The sequence below is a fragment of the Gadus morhua genome, chromosome 21, assembly GCF_902167405.1.
Source record: "Gadus morhua chromosome 21, gadMor3.0, whole genome shotgun sequence".
Lineage (NCBI taxonomy): Eukaryota > Metazoa > Chordata > Actinopteri > Gadiformes > Gadidae > Gadus > Gadus morhua.
In genome coordinates, this window is record NC_044068.1 from 18011075 (window position 1) to 18029941 (window position 18867).

Here is an 18867-nt window from a genome sequence, read left to right on the forward strand (position 1 = left end):
AATCCCCATGTTTGTTACTAGTGTAAAGCAAGCGGAAAAATAGTTTTTTTTTCTTTTGTCTATCTCAGCCCCTTTTTATCAAAGGACTCCCTTTTATTAACAATAATGTGGATTGCTTATAGCCGACAATGTAAAGAATGGTGAGATGATTGATAGCAATCACATCTCAAAATCCCATAGGAACAAAGTATCGCAATTGAACGATAAAGCCTGATATCCAAGTGAGTAATGATGTGTGTTTGTTCTACATACAGTTTATTTGCCTTTTAATATATGTATTAATATATCGGACAGATACCTCTTTTTTTTAATGCAATACTTGGTGGATATTTACATTCGATACGAATCGAAACCACAGATGTTAAATTCCAAATCATAAAATAAAGCTAAATTTCATTATATATTTATTTAAATCTAAACTGTTCAATGCAAAGTCAGAAAACTATGGTTGTAACTGCATTATAGATCACTATTGAAAGTTAATTTGGAGCTTTTACACTACGACTTAAATCAGGAATGGAGAAACTGTATGATGGCCCTACGATGCTGACTGTCTGTTTGTTAGCAGCGTTGCCAGATTGGACCCGATTTCCCGCCCAATCTGGCAACATTGGCTGCAGCCCGCTGCAGCCAAATCTGGCTCGATCTGGCAACACTGTTTGTTAGATGCGTTGCATGCAGAGGCGCATAGCAACCCTGTCGCCCGGGTGGTACGTCCCAACCATTAGCGGCAACGGACCAATCCCCTACCAGCTAGCGTGCTACCAGCCAATGGTCAAGGAGCTGGGCGGGTCCGTTACATTACCCAGTTCCGTGTGGAAAGTTTACCGGCTCGGGTGCAAAGTTTCAGCCGTCTGCAAACGGGTGAGCAGCGGCCAACGATTCTGGAATATACCGGCGCTGACTAAGGTCTACATAAGTCGTCGGACTTTTTGTCTGTGGTACTTTATTCATTCGTGACCGAATGAACGCGTGTTTGTCTGATAAATTAGCCAAAGGATGCTGCTATTTGTAGAGATGCTAGTGTAACAATACGCTTTGTATTGTCTCAGGTAGCCCGTTAGCGGAGTTAGCTCGCTAGGACGGACCCCTACCACAGCTAGCTAGCGGATGCTCTGGTAAACTGGTTAAATCTGTATGAAAACGGTCGAATTAGTCGGATTACCGGTAGGTTAAAAAACAAGCCTATTCATTGTTTCATCGATCGTTTCCTAGTGTTTGAAGATGGCTTGTGAGCCGAACCGTGTGCGGCTGCTATGCATGCTTTCATTGACGTTCGGGTTCTTCATCGTGGAAGTGGTCGTCAGTCGGATCACTTCATCTCTAGCGATGCTGTCGGATTCCTTCCACATGCTGTCGGATGTTATAGCACTGCTGGTGGCTTTGGTTGCCGTGCGATTTGCTGAGAAGACCCAGGCGACCAACAAGAACACCTTCGGGTGGATCCGGGCGGAGGTGATGGGGGCGCTGGTAAACGCGGTGTTCCTCACGGCGCTATGCTTCACCATCATCCTGGAGGCGATCGAGCGGTTCACCGAGCCCAACGAGATCGACAGCCCCTACATCGTCATCGGGGTCGGTGCTGCGGGGCTCCTGGTCAACCTCCTGGGGCTGTGCTTGTTCCACGGCCATGCAGGTGGTGGACACGGGCACTCGCACGGTGGTGGTGGTGGGGGACATGGGCACTCGCACGGCAGTGGCGGACACTCTCATGGCAAGAAAAAGACTGGTCAAATCTGCAAATCTGAAAAACCAAATTCCTCGTCGTCCGAGACAAACACCTTGGTTGTGGTCGACCACAACAGTCCAAATGGGGTCAACTCAGAGAACCGTGGATATGGTAAGTCCAAAGGGTTTTGGGGGGGTTACATACACCGTTATAATGTAATAAGTCCTATATTGAAGGCTACCTCATTGACAAGCAAGAAAGGCAAGTTAAGATATTAGTATCTTACGTTTGTGTCTAGTCATGTGATTTGCACGCAAAATACAATTCAACCCATACCAATTCAACAACCCTAAGTCCAAACAAATGGCCAAGTGTCAAGCAGTGATCCCTAGTTACAATATTACATACAAATAATTTGATTCATTGTCCAAAAGCATATCCTCTTTAAAACGTTGAGGACCACACACACACATTACTGTGAGAGGAGAAACTCATTGTTGCTTTTGATAGTTTCTATGGAGTTGTGGACAAGGATTATCCGAATAAGGCTGTGTTGCACACCGTTGAATAACTTTGTTGGTTGAATATTAGTTCTGGAACTTGTTTTTCACCTGTATTTTTGAGATACACAATAGTTGATTAATATTTGTAATAATTCAGCTGAATATGATGTAATGTATTGCAATAGAACCCTAGAACATTTGTCAATGAAAGAATAAGCTAAAACCCCCCTTATAATAATATTGGTAATACATTTGTTTCTCTAAGATGGGAAAAGTAAATAATATGAACAGCCTTATCATATTTAAGAACCGGTTGAACCGTAAGAGTGCTCCAAACTGGCATCCTCAGTCTCTTATCCTGCTGATTTAAAGGACTCGGCTGGTTCTGTGAAGGCCACAGGTTAAGTGTCCAAGTCCCTTATGTCCTGAACTTGAATCAGCCATGATTATAGTTCAATTCACCGCTTCTCGTGGTGTGTGCGTGTTCTGATGCAGGGCATCTGACCTCCATTATATTGCACCCCATTGTTAAGCAGCTCCCTCGTTTAGCCCAACAAATTCAAGTGCAAACAAACTATCCTGGCTAGTAGGTAGCCTTCTCAAATAGTTCCCACAAACAAACAAATCCAAAAGTGTACATTGTGTTTACACGCTACTGGGCATGCTTATGCCCTTTAGACGACAGTTTGGATTCTAAGTGAAGACGGGGGCTGCGTTATAGGTTGTGTTGTTACTCTGAATTCTAAGTGCAACATTTAAAAAAGCTGTGAGGGGACAATGTAGGAGGTGTTCTGAAAATGTGCTCAGTTATAAGAATGTACACAACATCCTCTTTTTAGGAACATTCGAGAATTAAAACTGCTCGCTTCCCTGGCTCCAACCATAATGCCAGACCTGTGTTACCACCAGTGAAAAAAACACACTCTCCAACCCTTGGTGGGAGAATAAGTCACGCCGTGACTTATTGAAATGTTGCTCTGCATTCAGGATTCAAAATTATCACAATTGTCTATAACACAGCCTCTTTCTTGCTTGGAATTCCAACTGCCTCAGTGTTAAAATCAGGGCGAGTAAAGTAGGAAATTGTTTAGTTTGTTTGTACTTATTGGGACGGACAAAACAAAGAGTCATCTATGAGTTGCGGCTAAGCACTTTCTTGGAACATGCTGCAGTATAAGGCTAAGATTATGTGCCTGCAAACATGTTGGGTTTGTTAATACGATGAACCGCACTTAGACCGCACTTTCCCCCCTCAGACTTCAGCAAAGACGGCACCGAGCTGCAGACCAACGGCAGCCCGCTGTACGACGACGTCGACCACAGCTCGGCCGCGCAGCTCAACATGCGCGGCGTCTTCCTCCACGTGCTGGGGGACGCCCTGGGCTCGGTCATCGTGGTGGTCAACGCCCTCATCTTCACCTTCGTGTGGCAGCCCTGCCTGCCTGACGAGGCCTGCCTCAACCCCTGCATCAACAGCCACAGCACGGACCACCAGCACGTCAACCAGACCCTGGTGGGCCTGACGGACCCCGGCGCCTACCGCATGGCGGGCCCCTGCTGGGTGCTGTACATGGACCCCACCCTGTGCATCATGATGGTGCTCATCCTGCTGTACACCACCTACCCCCTGCTGAAGGAGTCGGCGCTCATCCTCCTGCAGACGGTGCCCAAGCAGATCGACATGCACCAGCTCAACGAGAAGCTGCTGTGCCTGGAGGGCGTGCTGGCCATCCACGAGCTGCACATCTGGCAGCTGGCCGGCAGCCGCATCATCGCCACGGCGCACATCAAGTGCCACGACCCCACGGCCTACATGGACGTGGCCAAGCGCATCAAGGACTTCTTCCACGACGAGGGCATCCACGCCACCACCATCCAGCCCGAGTTCGTCACCTTCAGCTCGGACTCGCGCGACTCCCTGTGCGAGCTCTCCTGCCGGACTCAGTGCGCCCCCAAGCTGTGCTGCGGCTCCGCCGACAAGGCGGCCGAGAAGAAAGCGGCGTCGGAGGCCGACGACGGGCTCCGGGAGGTCAGCCCCGCCACCCTGGAGGTCATCAGCGAGGACCCGGAGCAGGCGGCCGCCCTGCCGCTGGTGGTCACGCCGGAGCCCGCCGCCGCCCCCCGGGAGGCGGAGTCGTTTCTGTGAGACGGCGCCCCGAGGCCCGGCGGTCCAGGGGCCGCCGCAGCGGAGCGGCCGGGGGAGGGCAACCCCAAGAAATAAAGGAAGTTGACGGGCGACTTGTTGACTGCCTGCTAGTTTTGATTTTTTTGGTGTGTGTGTGTGTGTGTGAGTGGTCAACCTGTACCTGCAACTAGATTGGTATAAGGAAACCGGATCACTGGCCTGACATGGAAGTCTATTTTCAATGTCTTGTTTTATTTTTTAGCCCTACTGCTGGACCCCCCCCTCCCTTCACCTGACCAACATCACCCCCCTTGGTCTATCTCTTCTATTATGTGGGCTCAGCAGTTCAGGTAGTGATGGGTGCATGTGTCAGGAGTCCTATTGCCCCCCGAGCGAGTGCGGGGTGAAGTCTGCACAAAGTGCCAATGTCCTCTAATTCTCCCTCTCCTAACACCATGTGCTGGAGCGTTATCTTGTTCCCATGGTGTTTTTATTCTCTATTGTCCTTGGTGCCAAAGCTGTTCACTGCAAGCATCGAAGGGACGGAGCCAACACCCCTGTACAAAGAGGGTTAATATTACAAAAGAGAAGTCAAACACTACTAATGCAAGTCAGAGCGCCCGTGGGTCAGGCGTCTGGAGTCCCTCTGGCTGGCGGGCTGATCGCTGCGAGGAGCTGTAATTCCTCCTCCTCACTCCACGCAGGCTCGAGACAACTCGGTCGTTGGCCCCAAACGGAAGCATATTGTATTGCTTAATAATTTATGTATTTAAGTTACGAGTTATGATCTTAAAATCTCCTTTTGATGACATTTACTTTGGAAAGAGAATGTTTAGTAAATCATTTTTGTCGTGAAACTCTTACTTCAAATGTGTTGTGATCTTTTTCTTTTTTTTTACAGCGCTATTATTTCTCCAATACTGATGTTCTGGACTCATTTGGGAGTCGTGAGACGTTCACGTTGCTCTCCTGTTGCCTTTTTTTAAAGCAAAACAAACCGGGAGAGAGCACTACATATACACTGCATACACTGCAGTGGAGAGGGCGCATGCTGTCATGTCCACCCGCAGAAAAGTATTGGAGGTTTGTCACCTTGTGAGCCAGAGGAGTCTGTCGCTGCCGGATCTATTCCTTCAGTGTCTATTCTGTATTTCTATTCTTTTGTGTCACTTCCTCCTCCATAACTGTTTTTTTTTATAATGTGAAGGGACCTCGTCGAAATCCACAATGTGTTTGTTTTCTTGTTTTTCCTGATGCTTTGTCTCAGGCTTTGCATGATTAGAGGCTGGATCTATATACATACCTAAGAAGGTTGGCCCTGGATGCTGCTTCACTAGGGGCATCGTAGGGTCTGTGTCTGTTCATAGTGAGCATCCCCATAGCATTACCTCTCAGGCTGTTTGTTAAATTTGTGACTTGTGGCCTTTTGAAATAGTAAAGAGATAAAAAATACTGCAGACGTTCCATTCTATTCATTTAAAAATTTGAATCACCATAGACGGTGAATCAAGAGATGCATTTCAGATTTCCACTCCAATACATGTGTATGCAATGTAGGCATATAATGGGGAAATGCATTTTGATGCGTTCCTTCCTTTGTAATATTTGGTTACTATTATTCTATGTCTTTTGAGACGTTGAAGCTCTCTGTGCAAAATGGAAACATAAAAATTGTCGGATTTTCTTTTTTTGGATATTTTAGATATGTCAACTGGTGAGAAGCTATTCGTGCTTTTGATAAATATATATACAATACCTGTTCAATGTGTCATTGTGTAATAAAGAAAGGATTACTGTTTAGTACAGCAGCTACGTTTACATCTTGTGTTGACTTATTCATGTTTGGATTCTGCAGCAAGAAAAATAAGAATATTCTAAAGGATTCATGTGATGATTGAAAGAACGTGTGGATGAATCCAGCTCTGTCAGACATGATTCATAATCATCCACCACCATGATAAAGACACACGGGCTCTATTTAAATTGCAGTTTACTAATAAACAACTCACTCGGTCCACCAAATGAGACTAAACTAAAATAACGGACTTTACCAGAATAGGAAACTCAAAACTGGTGTTCTCTCCACTGAGATGATATGAGGGTCTATGAGGCTATTCTGGTTGTCAGCCACCACTTCCATGGCCCGGGGTGACTTATGCAAGGGGCCCAGAGGGCATTCCACACTATGACCGGCCAGCACCATAGCCTTTTTTTCTTTTCTTTTTTACCCAGCATTCCTTAGCATAGCTTTCCCTGCTCCCTGTCCCCTCTCATTACACACACAAACAGACAATAAGGACAGAGAGCAGTGCATGCCAGGAGTTGCAGTGTGCACCTTTCAGAGAGAGAGAGAGGGGGTAACAATGGAGGGATCCACTGTAGGCCGTGGTCTGGTTTGTTACTGAACCAAAAAGGTTGTTGGTGGCGAGGTTCTCATTTGTGTACACAGACGTATAAGCCACGGTGCGGCTAAGCCCGGCCCCCCGCACATCAATGTTCAAATCCATTTAGTGCCAGAGTGAACTGACCCTGACGCACACCTAAACCCCCGCCGTGGAGGGGAGGCGTTCAGACGGTTGCGTTAAACCCCACCACCCCATCCTCTACTTACTGGACTGGATTTGTGGGAGAGTCCGCAAAGGACTCATGGGGTGTGAGACATATGGCGTGGCCGCTCTAGCTGAGCTCCAGATCGATCTCGATCTCCCTCTAATGTTATTCTATGGCGCCCATCCCTTCCAGCCCCTCCCCCGGTACGGGCTCTTAGAGAGGGGGTTGCTGCTTCAGTCTCCTCTCACATCAGCCAACACCATTCTTTCGCCATGGTCACAAAATGCTATGCGTAGGTGTAGTAAAAAAAACGAAGATAATTTGATAGTAATTGAAAATACTCATTAATTGTCAGCAATAAGATAATAAACCAACCTAATCAAGGTTAATTTTTGATCAAGGCTTTATTTGTCTGCATCATAAGCCCCCAGAACACACTGAATGTTATCAGTTGTCATAAGTTGTCATCCCTTGCTTCACTTCACCAATCTCCATATCTTCTCTTACCGCAAATCAACTGCTGCCTTAAAGGTCACGGTGATCTCTTAACTGTGTTTGTAGAGGGCCTTGTCACATAAAACAAAAGGTGCTTGACATCAGTCTACCTTGACCTAGTGGGAGGTAATTGGGAGTAAACCTGGAAATGACCACAGGAAGAAACGTAGGGAACGTGATTTCATTCACTAGGATTTGATTGGATCTTGCTCAGGTGACAAAACCCATTAAACATGCCTAATGTTGGTCTGTTCCCAATTTATTCATGTGAGGTGATGAAATGATTTGTGAAAGGAGCTTAAAAATACATCCGTTTGAGAGGAAAAAACATTATATTCAAATGTAAGATAACAAGAAAATTAAGAAAATGTAATAGAAGTGTATTGATAAGGTGTGCATTTCATTTTATCTTTATTGTGTCCTCAACTGACAATATAGGCTTACTAAAAATCTCAGACTTAGTTAACTTACGTGGAAATTGAATACTACTAATTTAATCACATAAATTAGCTTAGCCACTAAGTAGCATAGTTCTTTTGGGTGCTCAGACTAGATATCAACACGTGCATCAACATGATATGACTCTAAGATAAAGCACAATACTTAAGCTAACACTATCACTACAGTCAATGCTGTTGCCCTTTTGCCCTGTTGGTAATCTGGCCTATATTTAACACTTCAACGTTCTCAAACCAAGCTCTGTTTGGAAGTGTTCAGCGCTTTGGGGGCCTGTGAGTCTAACTTGTGACTTTGGCAAAACACCACAGAGATAAGACACGTGGGAACTCCTCTTTAGTGCATAGGCTGTGCGGAGGCAGGAGTTGGCTAGTTGGCCTAAAGCCAAAAGGCCATTTTAATCCAAATAGCCGTGACTGCTATTATTTACAGATTTTTGTCAGCTCCTCTCATGCCAAAGTCATGACATAAAAAGAATTTCTAGCGGATAAGTGAAAACATAAAAGACACAAATGAATATTCACTAGTGGCTTCCTAACTGCTGAGTTGGCTACCCTCATGGTAGCTCTTTGGAGGAACAGAGAAAGAGAAGTGAAACATTAAAGATTGAAGCCGCTTCCCCCTGAGTCAGTTCTTGGCCTTTTGCAACAGCTTGGACTCCAGTCCTTACTCCTGACAACCCTTCCTCTCTGTGCAGCTGAGCGGACACATTTCTACATGGATACATGTTTAGTGAGAGCACAGAAGCCAAGGTGTCCATTTCTGGGAAATGCTTGTAAAGGAACTCATAAAGTTTGGATGATTTACCTGATAAACATCAGACCGCTGCAGAAGAACAAGCTAACACTATCCATCCAATCCAAAAATTACTATGGAAATGACTTTAATTGTTCCTAAAAGTAAAGTTATATATGTTGTATAGTAATATATTATGTTATATATTTCACAACAATTTATAAACTGACTCTCTCGAGGACAGAACTAGGCCTACATTTTAAAAGATATATCTCAATCTTGAGATATGTCTCATGTGGAAGTGCTCAAAAGTCCAGAAGCGTTAGATTATTATTTTATTTTTAATGTAAGGATTACGCTAAAAAAAATGACGACAGCTATGCCTTTGCATAATGCTTAGCCCCCACCACCAGAGAACCTTTCATTAGACCACATGACCAGGTCGCACCCTGTAGGCTACAACGTGTCCATCTTTGCCGGAGATTAGTAAGGTTTGGAATGTAGATGTGGACTCATGGCCCTCGGCTAACCGCAAGCAGCACCAAGGGACCTCCGATACCAGCAGGCACTTTTGATTCATTTTCTATCATGAATTCTTATTCATTGATTGCAAATGTTGTTCTTTAACCGAGAAGGAGGTGAACTGGTTATAGGCAAAAGCAGGACTCACAAGAAATAGCAATGTCAGATTTGGAAAGGTATATTTTTTGATCCCATAGTTGTGTAAAAGATAAACAATGGCGCCTGGAGATATATACATTGAAATGTATTGAGTCATACAGCCGACACTAAAGGGACACAACCTTCATCTAAAGCACCTGAAGAATCAGGCTGAGAAGAGCAGTCAAAACCATTGGATCGTTTACTGTAACATTGCAAAGGCAGTACTCAAAAAAACTAATTATGGCCAGGTACAACTGTTTTCAAATAATGTATATAATAATAGAAGTATTAACAGTTAAAAAAAAACGAAACAAAAAGGTATAGGCCTACCTACTCAATAGTTCAGTTAGAACAAAACGTAAATGCTGCGAGTCCAAGTTTCTAAAACCCAAAACAACATGGCATTGGGAAACATATCCCAGACTTCTGGTCCCTATCGTATAAATTATGCAGCACTATAGTACTGCATAATGGATACGTCTTAGAGACGGACAGATAAACTAAATTCAATTCGAGACACAAAGGAAGACAGAGCGGTTCATCTGCTTTCAGGATGTTCTCAGACGAGGTGTAATATTTAGGTATAATAATTATGATAATAACATTAAGAATAAAATTAGTCGACAGACTGACAGCCTGTCTGTTGCCTGTCATATGAATTCAAGACGTACGTAAGATGATTCATACACTATACGATTCGGACATAACAAATCTTAGAACGAGGGGAGCTTAGTGGATGGTGGGGGAGCAGGACACAGGGTTAATGTTTTACTGACTATAGAGTACTGTACCCCCCCCACACACACACGCACGCACGCACGCACGCACGCACGCACGCACGCACGCACGCACGCACGCACGCACGCACGCACGCACGCACGCACGCACGCACACACACACACACACACACACACACACACACACACACACTTGTTTCCCAGACTTTGGTCAGTGAGTTGAGTTGGATCACAGAGCAATAATTGCCTGCTCTGATAATGCGACCGTCAACAATACAGGAACCTTATCTCCCCTTCCTTTGCAATCTGAATGCAGTGTGAGAAACAACTTATAGAGGCCCCTTGTAGGCTGTGTCTTATAAGAATTTGTACCTAAATATCAACTGGCGTAACTTGGAAGTAGATGATAGTCAATACTATTATTGTATATACTATCTATTATGCAACAGGGTCAGAAGGACTTTGCTTTGCAACCCCTACACCGCCGCCAGCACACGTTTTTTGACAAAGTGCACATAGCCTTGTTTTGATTTTTTTTTAATGCATATTATTATTATTATTATTGTTATTACTAATAGTAAGTAGTAGCAGTATGAAAATAAGTAGTAGTAGTTGTTGTTTTTGTTATTGTAGTAGTAGTATAAAGGCATGTTGAAGTATTTATGAACCGAAATGAAGAAGATGTCTGTTAAACTTACATACATGCACTTTGTTTTCTCTGGCTCAATTTTGCATCGTTGTCAGTGAAACTCATAATATAATAATTTTATATATTTAGTCTTAGGGATACAATACTCAAAAGATCCAATCTGAAGTTTACAGTATGCATGCAAATCATTGAGTGGGCTCATTGGGTCTGTCCAATAGAGCTTCAGAGAAGAGCCATCGCATAAGGATTGGGGAACATTTAAATGAATGAGTAATGTGATTCCTTTCTACCACGATTGCCGACCTGCAATGGTCAATAAAATATTGATTGACTTTAAAAACCTTCTTCTCACCTACAAAGCCTTCCACAACCTCATCTTCAGACCTCCTCCGGGGATACAGGCCATGCCGCGCCCTTCGTCATCCTCAACTGGTCTTCTCCCTGTCCCGACATCACGCCTCAGCACCCTGGGTACTAGGGATCTCAACACCCTGGGTACTAGGGATCTCAACACCGGGGGTGCTAGGGATCTCAGCACCGTGGGTGCTAGGGATCTCGGCACCGTGGGTACTAGGGATCTCGGCACCATGGGTGCTAGGACTCTCAGCACAGTGGGTGCTTGGGGTTCTCGGCACCGTGGGTGCTGTGGCTCTCAGCTGCACTGCTCCCAGGCTTTGGTGCTCCCTGCCCCCAATCATCTGTTCCATGGCCAACTCACTGTACCCCATAGTTCTGTTCTTACCCCCCTCCTACCTGGGTCTCCTCACTGTGCTGCGGTTCTTACCCCCCTCCGACCTGGGTCTCCTCACTGTGCTGCGGTTCTTACCCCCCTCCTACCTGGGTCTCCTCACGGTGCTGCGGTTCTTACCCCCCTCCTACCTGGGTCTCCTCACTGTGCTGCGGTTCTTACCCCCCTCCGACCTGGGTCTCCTTACTGTGCTGCGGTTCTTACCCCCCTCCTACCTGGGTCTCCTCACTGTGCTGCGGTTCTTACCCCCCTCCGACCTGGGTCTCCTTACTGTGCTGCGGTTCTTACCCCCCTCCTACCTGGGTCTCCCACCTTTTGTTTTGTTTTGATCAGGCTGTTTTGACCTCTACATTGTTTTATAAATTGTCACGTGCCCATGGGAGGTGCCTTGAAATAAAATGTGTTATTATTATCATTGTTTATTCAGGCTGACTGATTTGTTGTTATTTTTATGTCTGAAACGTCCATAAATGGCCCCGTCCTTTAGAGTTTGAGTGTTGGCCACAAAATCTAAAAACACATGTGACACGTTTCCCTAGGCCCCCATTGCACTACGACACACACACACACGCGCGCGCGCGCACGCACGCACGCACGCACGCACGCACGCACGCACGCACGCACACACGCACACACACACACACACACACACACACACACACACACACACACACACACACACACACACATCTTTTTGTCATGAAGAGAGCATAATTGTGAGGAAGTTTGAATGAGTGATTTTCTTTACAGCCTCTTAGCCTAAAGGATTATGAGAGTGTTTTTTTTATATTTATAAAACATTTCTGCACCTCAATACCAAAAAAAAAAAAATAGTAAAATAAGTTGTCTTCCAAGAAAAAAATGCGGAATGAACAATACCTGAGCATACTTCATAACAATATTAATAAGTAACATTAAGGATTTAGAGATTACCAAACGTTCCAACACGTTGGAAATACTGTGCTGTACAATTCCTTTAAATCTTTAGGAAATCTAAAATCATTCATATTGAAAGCACATTAGGTGGCTAATCTCTAGTAATCCTACCTGAGCATTTGTGAATTTATAACAAGAATCTTATTGCTGGCGGCTAAAATACCATCATCAGGGGAAATAAGGTTTAACAGTGCTTAATTATATCCTTAACCGTTTTCTAACTGTTTGCCTAAATTTTTTTATTCAGTTGCCTACCATAAACCACAGTCCAAACAACTTGTAGACCACAATTCACAGGAAAGTACTAATATCCTTGGGGCAGATGCAGATACTAACACACACTTCCCACACACAGTTTCTCTTGTTGGGCTTTTTTTCTTCATATTTGTGTGTTAGAGTAACTCACTCTACTAAGGTAAACGTAATCGTCATCCTGATAAACTGGAAAATCTGCTGAACATGACCGTCAATACAAAATGACACAGCAAAAATTTTCCACATTGAAAAGACCCAAGGCGAGTTAAGAATAAGTGAATCTGATTGTTTATGTGGGACCATCGGTGGGGATTTGAGTAAAAACAATGAGGAGTCCCCTTTTTCATAATTTCATTTAGTTAATGAGCACACTCAGAGTTTGGCCTCTCGGACAGGACAAACTTGTGTTGACATTCTAGCAGACTGTAGCAGGTGCAAATCTTATGCCAAACAAAAGTGTAACAAAATGTTAAAATAATGTACAAAATAAGTTAAGTATAAAAAGCCATGGGGGACAGGCCAGTTGCTAAAACCTTTCCCCATGTCATCAGCTATTCCATTCTTTCTCTGACGTCCCTGCTGGTGTGTTAAAATAGAGCCTTGGGCAATAGCCGCTGAGGAGAGAGTAACGTCTGCAGATCAGGGGCTTTTCGGTGTCCTGTGATCATGTGATTCACCCTGAACTTCCTGCTCTGTCTGCACACGACAATTGGTGAACACCAGTATCGTTTCTTTTGCATAATTTACACCCCAAACAATAAAGACAACAGATATAGACAGAAGAAAGTTTGTCAAGTGGGTCACTTGCTCAATCTGTGTCATTTGTGTTTTCCGAAATAAAAGATGCATGGGCGAATCTCTCCCAAGCAAATCAATGTACTGGCCTGTTAAACATGTTGTTATTGAACCTCAGTTGGTTCTCCTGACCCCAGAATGCCTTCCACTGAGCCAGTGCATTGTGCTCAGCCTGGACTCATCATGTGATGCTCTGTCTGTGTGCCTTTCTGTTTGTGATCGTGCCTCTGTGTGTGTGTGTGTGTGTGTGTGTGTGTGTGTGTGTGTGTGTGTGTGTGTGTGTGTGTGTGTGTGTGTGTGTGTTTGTGTGTGTGTGTGTGTGTGTGTGTGTGTGTGTGTGTGTGTGTGTGTGTGTGTGTGTGTGTGTGTGTGTGTCTGTGTGTGTGCACACGGTCAAGTTGTGTGCCGTGTGCACCGAAGCAGACCCTGAAGCTGAAGGACGCTGACCTTTAGGGGATCCCCCTTCTTGTGCAGTCATAATTATCTCACCGCCTATCTTTCTGGAAGGGACCAAGTGGTTATCTGCCATTACCTCTGCTCGGCTGGAGATGGGAGGAGGTCCTCCAGAAACCTAGGAGCACGATCTGTTTCAATATTGATATTCGCTGAAAGGTGCAGCTTGTTGATTGTTTGGTTATCCAGGAGTCAAGCTTTCATCACAGGAATGTAAAGAATGATTATTCCATAACATTGTCTTTGCCCCCACCCTAATTCAGCCCCTCCTAAATAACCAGGTTCTCACCGAAATCCAAAGAACCCATTCTGTTTGTATAAGATTAGCGCGTCCTAAGATTCCCAATTTCCTCTCAGGCAACGATGGCCACGCCAGGTCAACGGTTCTTATTCAACCAAAGTGGATGAGGAAAGTGTGTGTATATATGTTTATGTATGTTAAAGGTATAAGCATTGGCTGCCAAGCTCTCCAGACGAATGATAGGAACACTATGAAGAATTACAATCTTTATTCACGCTTATTAAATAAGGGAATCGATATCTTTTTAGGAGGAATTACATTGAATGTGTTAGTGTTCTAAATCTGTTAACAATAGCGTCGAATAAACCATAGAAATTAATTCACGCTACCATTAGGTCCCACATCTATCATTAACTATGATGATCTAAAACTCGGACACTTCTCACTAGTCCTTCATCCTCTGAGTACCACTGATCCTGTGTGTGTGTGTGTGTGTGTGTGTGTTTGATGTTGTGGTGTGACTGGCCTCTGGTGGTGGTATTTATGTGTTTGTGTGTGTAATATTGTGGCGTGTGATATATATGGTGCATCATATAACGTGTATGTTTGTTAGGTACAAGCCCCTGAGAACCCACTCTCTCTGGAACCTTCTGGTGTGTCTGAGGGGGATGAAGGCAGACCAGCTGGATCTGGACAAAGTGCAGGAACTCCTCCCCAGTCCCGTCTATGTCAATAACATATGGATAATATCTCTATTTATAGATACATGTCTCCATCTCTTTGTCCATCCCCGTCTCTCACTGTATCTCCCTCTGTCTCTCACTCTTACTAAAATAATCCCTTCCCTCACTTCGACTACATTACCCACAAACCCCTGTATGTTAAGATCCACCACTCTACAAACATGTTTTAGTTCTTTGAAAAAGCTTGAATAAACGTTGTGATCCTCTGTGTTCTGAGGTTTCCTGTCTTCACACCTGAATAAAATGTAATGATAGTGATAAAGACTGGTGTGTATGATGAAGATGGAGAGCTGAGGCTGCGTTTCATCAGTAGTTCCACTTCCCCCCCAGCCCTTGTCATTACGTAACAGCACACCTTGCATGGAGGAAAAGTGGGTGAAGGAGGAACGGAGGATTCAAATGGAACATACCGCCGTGCCATGTGCACTTTCAGCCCAAACTACCATGGATCAGCCGCTAGTGCTAGGCTGAGCAGACTGCCTTATAGCAAGCAAAAATAACGACAGACTTATTTATATAGCTATAACAGTGTTACTTTATAAGAAGTATGCACAAGTTTTACGTCCATTATTGCCACCTGGCGATGGATGCATTGTTCTTGCACCAAATGCATAACTGCAGTCCACTGGTGGGACATTCACCTCTGGGGGGACAGAGTGCCGGCTCGCTGCCTTCGGACCTCCCAGGGTCCATCTCACTGGGTCCACTTCAGCTCCTCAGACAACTGGAACAACCCTTATGATGGTGGGGGAGATTCCCCCGAGGACAAGAGGGGAGGTCAACCAGGGCGTGTTGAACGCCTAATGAAACGCATTCTGTGAGCCTTGGGTTGTACATAAGGTCCCTCAGAGAGGGGGAGGAGTCACGCTGGGCAGGTTACAAGATATGGAGTGAATTAGAGCCGCTCTACTGACTGCACTTACACATTAACAAGCCTATCTTAAGTCACCCGCTCAAGATAAAGGTTGACTTAGATGAATGGCAGCTTGTTCAGGATGTGAAATGCTCAAGTGGATAGGAGTTGATTAATGGCAGTGTTACCTTAAAGGTGCAGTGTGTGGAGATCAGTGACATCTAGCGGAAAGCACGTAGCATCAATGCAGTATAAGTTCATAAGCATTTTTTAATTATACGTAATCAAAATAACATAATATCTGGGAGTTGGTCTCTTCCATGGAGCCTCCAATGTTCCTACAGTAGCGCAGAACAGAAAAACAGTTTTAGGGGGGACAAGTATTTAACTTTGAATCATCGTTTATTTCAAGCTATGACCTTTCGTTTTACAGAGCAAATAGCTCAAAACTATTTATGTATTTGGGGATGATATTTTCAGAAGCGGATCTTCCATTAGGCACACCTAGGCAAGTGCCTAGGGCCCCAACCAAATCTGTCTTTATTAGGGGCCCCCAAATCTGACCCCCCCAGCCATTACTTATGTAAAGTAAAAAAAACAAAACACATTTCTAGTAGAAAAAAATAACAAAAATATCAACATAACGCCGAACTAATGCCTAAATAATAATTTTCCAGCACACATGCCCCCCTCCATTGTGCATTGGACTAGTCCAGAATATGATTACGTAGTAACGCGCGCAGCGCGAAATAACGTACTTCAAACCAAAGCAAAGGGATGCGACTCGGTGAAAATGAAGCGGCGGAATTATGATAGTGGTTGTGCTAAACGAAAACAAAAAGCTGAGAAGAAAAGAATTGCAGATACACTGCCGAAATTGACTTCATTTTTTACACCTGCTGCTGCCACAGCAGCCGCTGCTGAACTTGCGACAGGCTCTGCGGTTCTATACTGCTGCTCACCACTTTTCTCTGATATGAAGACTTTTGAGAAGACGACAACAGTAGGACTTTGTGTTTACAAATGCTTTCTGTCTCACACACACACACACACACACACACACACACACACACACACACACACACACACACACACACACACACACACACACACACACACACACACACACACACACACACACACACACACACACACACACTGTTTTACTCACATGAAATGGTGAAGGCAACAGGGAAAATGGACATTTGAAGATGGAGAACTTAACCACTTGCACACCTAAACACCCCCCCCCCCTCTCTCTCTCTCTCTCTCTCTCTCTCTCTCTCTCTCTCTCTCTCTCTCTCTCTCTCTCTCTCTCTCTCTCTCTCTCTCTCTCTCTCTCTCTCTCTCTCAATAAACATGTAATTTTGGCAAAGGCTGGAGAAATCTGAAACTGATTTTACTGTGGAGAGTTGAGTGGCAGTGCACTATGGGTTTATTGCGATTCTAAGAGTATTGGGATTAGGGATGGGCATTTGAAGAAATTTCCTTGATCGAGCATCGCTAGAGTTATCGATCAATTATCGATTAATCATTAACTTTTTTCTAGGCTATATTGAAATTCCCGTTGGTAGAAAATGCAGCATGTTTTTATCAATTAAATCTTTATTCCAACAATAATGTATGGGCCAACATTAATACAATACAGTTAACTTGAAGACCTACAACTGTTTAACAGTTTTAAAATAATAAATACAGGCATTATAGGTTATAGGCCTATGCAGCGCTCGTAAAGTCCGAACAATGCGCCTACAGGCGCTCTTAAAGGTTTGGAAACGATTCAACAAGACTAAATCTGTAGCCTATTCCAATTACAATAAGTAGCCAATTTATCGGACAACAATAATCAAACAAAGGCAGTAGGCTAAAAGTGGGCATTAAACGGTATAACTGTTTTGAAAAAACGGGGGAAAAAAGGCCGACATATAATGCCTATAGGCTGCAGCCGGCGCGCAGAAAAGGCTCGCAACAAAAAGATGAGCCACCCATTTACAAACAATTGCATGAACTAGTCTATCTAAAAGCAATACCTTATTGAACATATATAAGGCTAAACTTGTTGCTAAAATATCACAGTTTTGGCAAAATGTAACGACTCCAAGAGGCACCAAGCCGAAAGAAAAGCGGAGCGAGAGACAACACATTAAGAAAAAAAAGAGCGACTCACATACGGTGGTGACTGTCCCTACTGTCCATAGCATAACTCCAGCCTACATATTTTTGTTTAGGAATATAAGCATGTTAACATGCTCGCGGGTCAGACGCGAACGCAGCCTTGTAACTGTCAGTCCAGCAGCAGAAAACACCCGCTCTGACGAGACCGAAGGGGATGCAGAGGTATTGTCGCGTTAACTTTGACAGGAACCTTCTTCCATTCACTTTCCACCAGTCGGCAGGGTGGTATTTCTCCCACATAGTGATATTCTATTAAATGCTTCAAGACTCACAGTATGCAACACAACGTCCTTTTGATCGATAACAATATAAATTGATCGACGCATTTCTTAACGATCGATTATCGAGCATCGATTAATTATGCCCATCCCTAATTGGGATGGTTATTTGTTTTGTGTACGTGTTTCAAAAATGAGGGCCCCATGTCTATATTTTGCCTTGGGCCCCAAAATGGCTAGATCCGCCCCTGGATATTTTATCTTGGTGTTGGCATTATAGGGTGTTTCAGTGTCTTGGGTATAGAGTTTAGTGTTTGCTGAACACACACTCGGATTCGGGACTGCCTGGTCGCTTCTGTCAAAGTCAGGCTGGGTTGCTGATCCTCCTACTGTCCTCCAAGTTTGAGTTAACACAAGTTATTTTCAAGATGAGAAAACACAGGCCCCAAATCCTCACAGGTCAAAGTGACATCAGTTACCAAATGATGGTTTCTTCCTTTGGTGATGCAAGCCAGGTCCGTGTTCCCCTACTTTCCTTACCGCCCACCGTTTCCTTGGTAACTTCCTGTCGTGACTCCGACTCAAAGTTCAGTTTTGACGTGTGGGCATGGCTAGCAAGCGCTTATTATGCAAACAGCCCTGGTAGGCCCCATCGCGAGCAGGTGGATGAATACGTTCTTTTGTGCCGGGGGCAGATCTTGTTTCCTTCCCAGCGAGACGAATTACCTCCCCTGTGGGACGGTGGACCTTCTATACAGCTCTCTTATGCACGGCTCTCCATCTTCATCCTTCACACTTGTCTTCATCGTGTATGCTAATCAGCGCTGTGATGTCATCCGCGTGAGGAGTTCCGATTTGTCGGTTCTGT

At 44.5% G+C, this 18867-nt stretch overlaps 1 protein-coding gene across 1 annotated transcript; it reads left to right on the plus strand.

Annotated features, from left to right (window-relative positions):
• The first annotated feature begins 814 nt into the window (after nt 1–814).
• slc30a1a (solute carrier family 30 member 1a) lies at nt 815–6115 on the plus strand. The gene is made up of 2 exons (XM_030345275.1): nt 815–1840; nt 3429–6115. Exons 1-2 carry the CDS (start codon nt 1225–1227, stop codon nt 4316–4318), a joined length of 1506 nt encoding a protein of 501 aa, XP_030201135.1. The 5' UTR covers nt 815–1224; the 3' UTR covers nt 4319–6115.
• Nucleotides 6116–18867: the final 12752 nt, after the last annotated feature.

What these genes read in the sequence shown, in the direction of transcription:
- slc30a1a (XM_030345275.1), top strand. Translation starts at nt 1,225, where the DNA reads ATGGCTTGTGAGCCGAACCGTGTGCGGCTGCTATGCATGCTTTCATTG. An exon ending in CTCAGAGAACCGTGGATATG is followed by an intron (nt 1,841 to 3,428) that starts GTAAGTCCAAAG and finishes TTCCCCCCTCAG; the next exon opens with ACTTCAGCAAAGACGGCACC.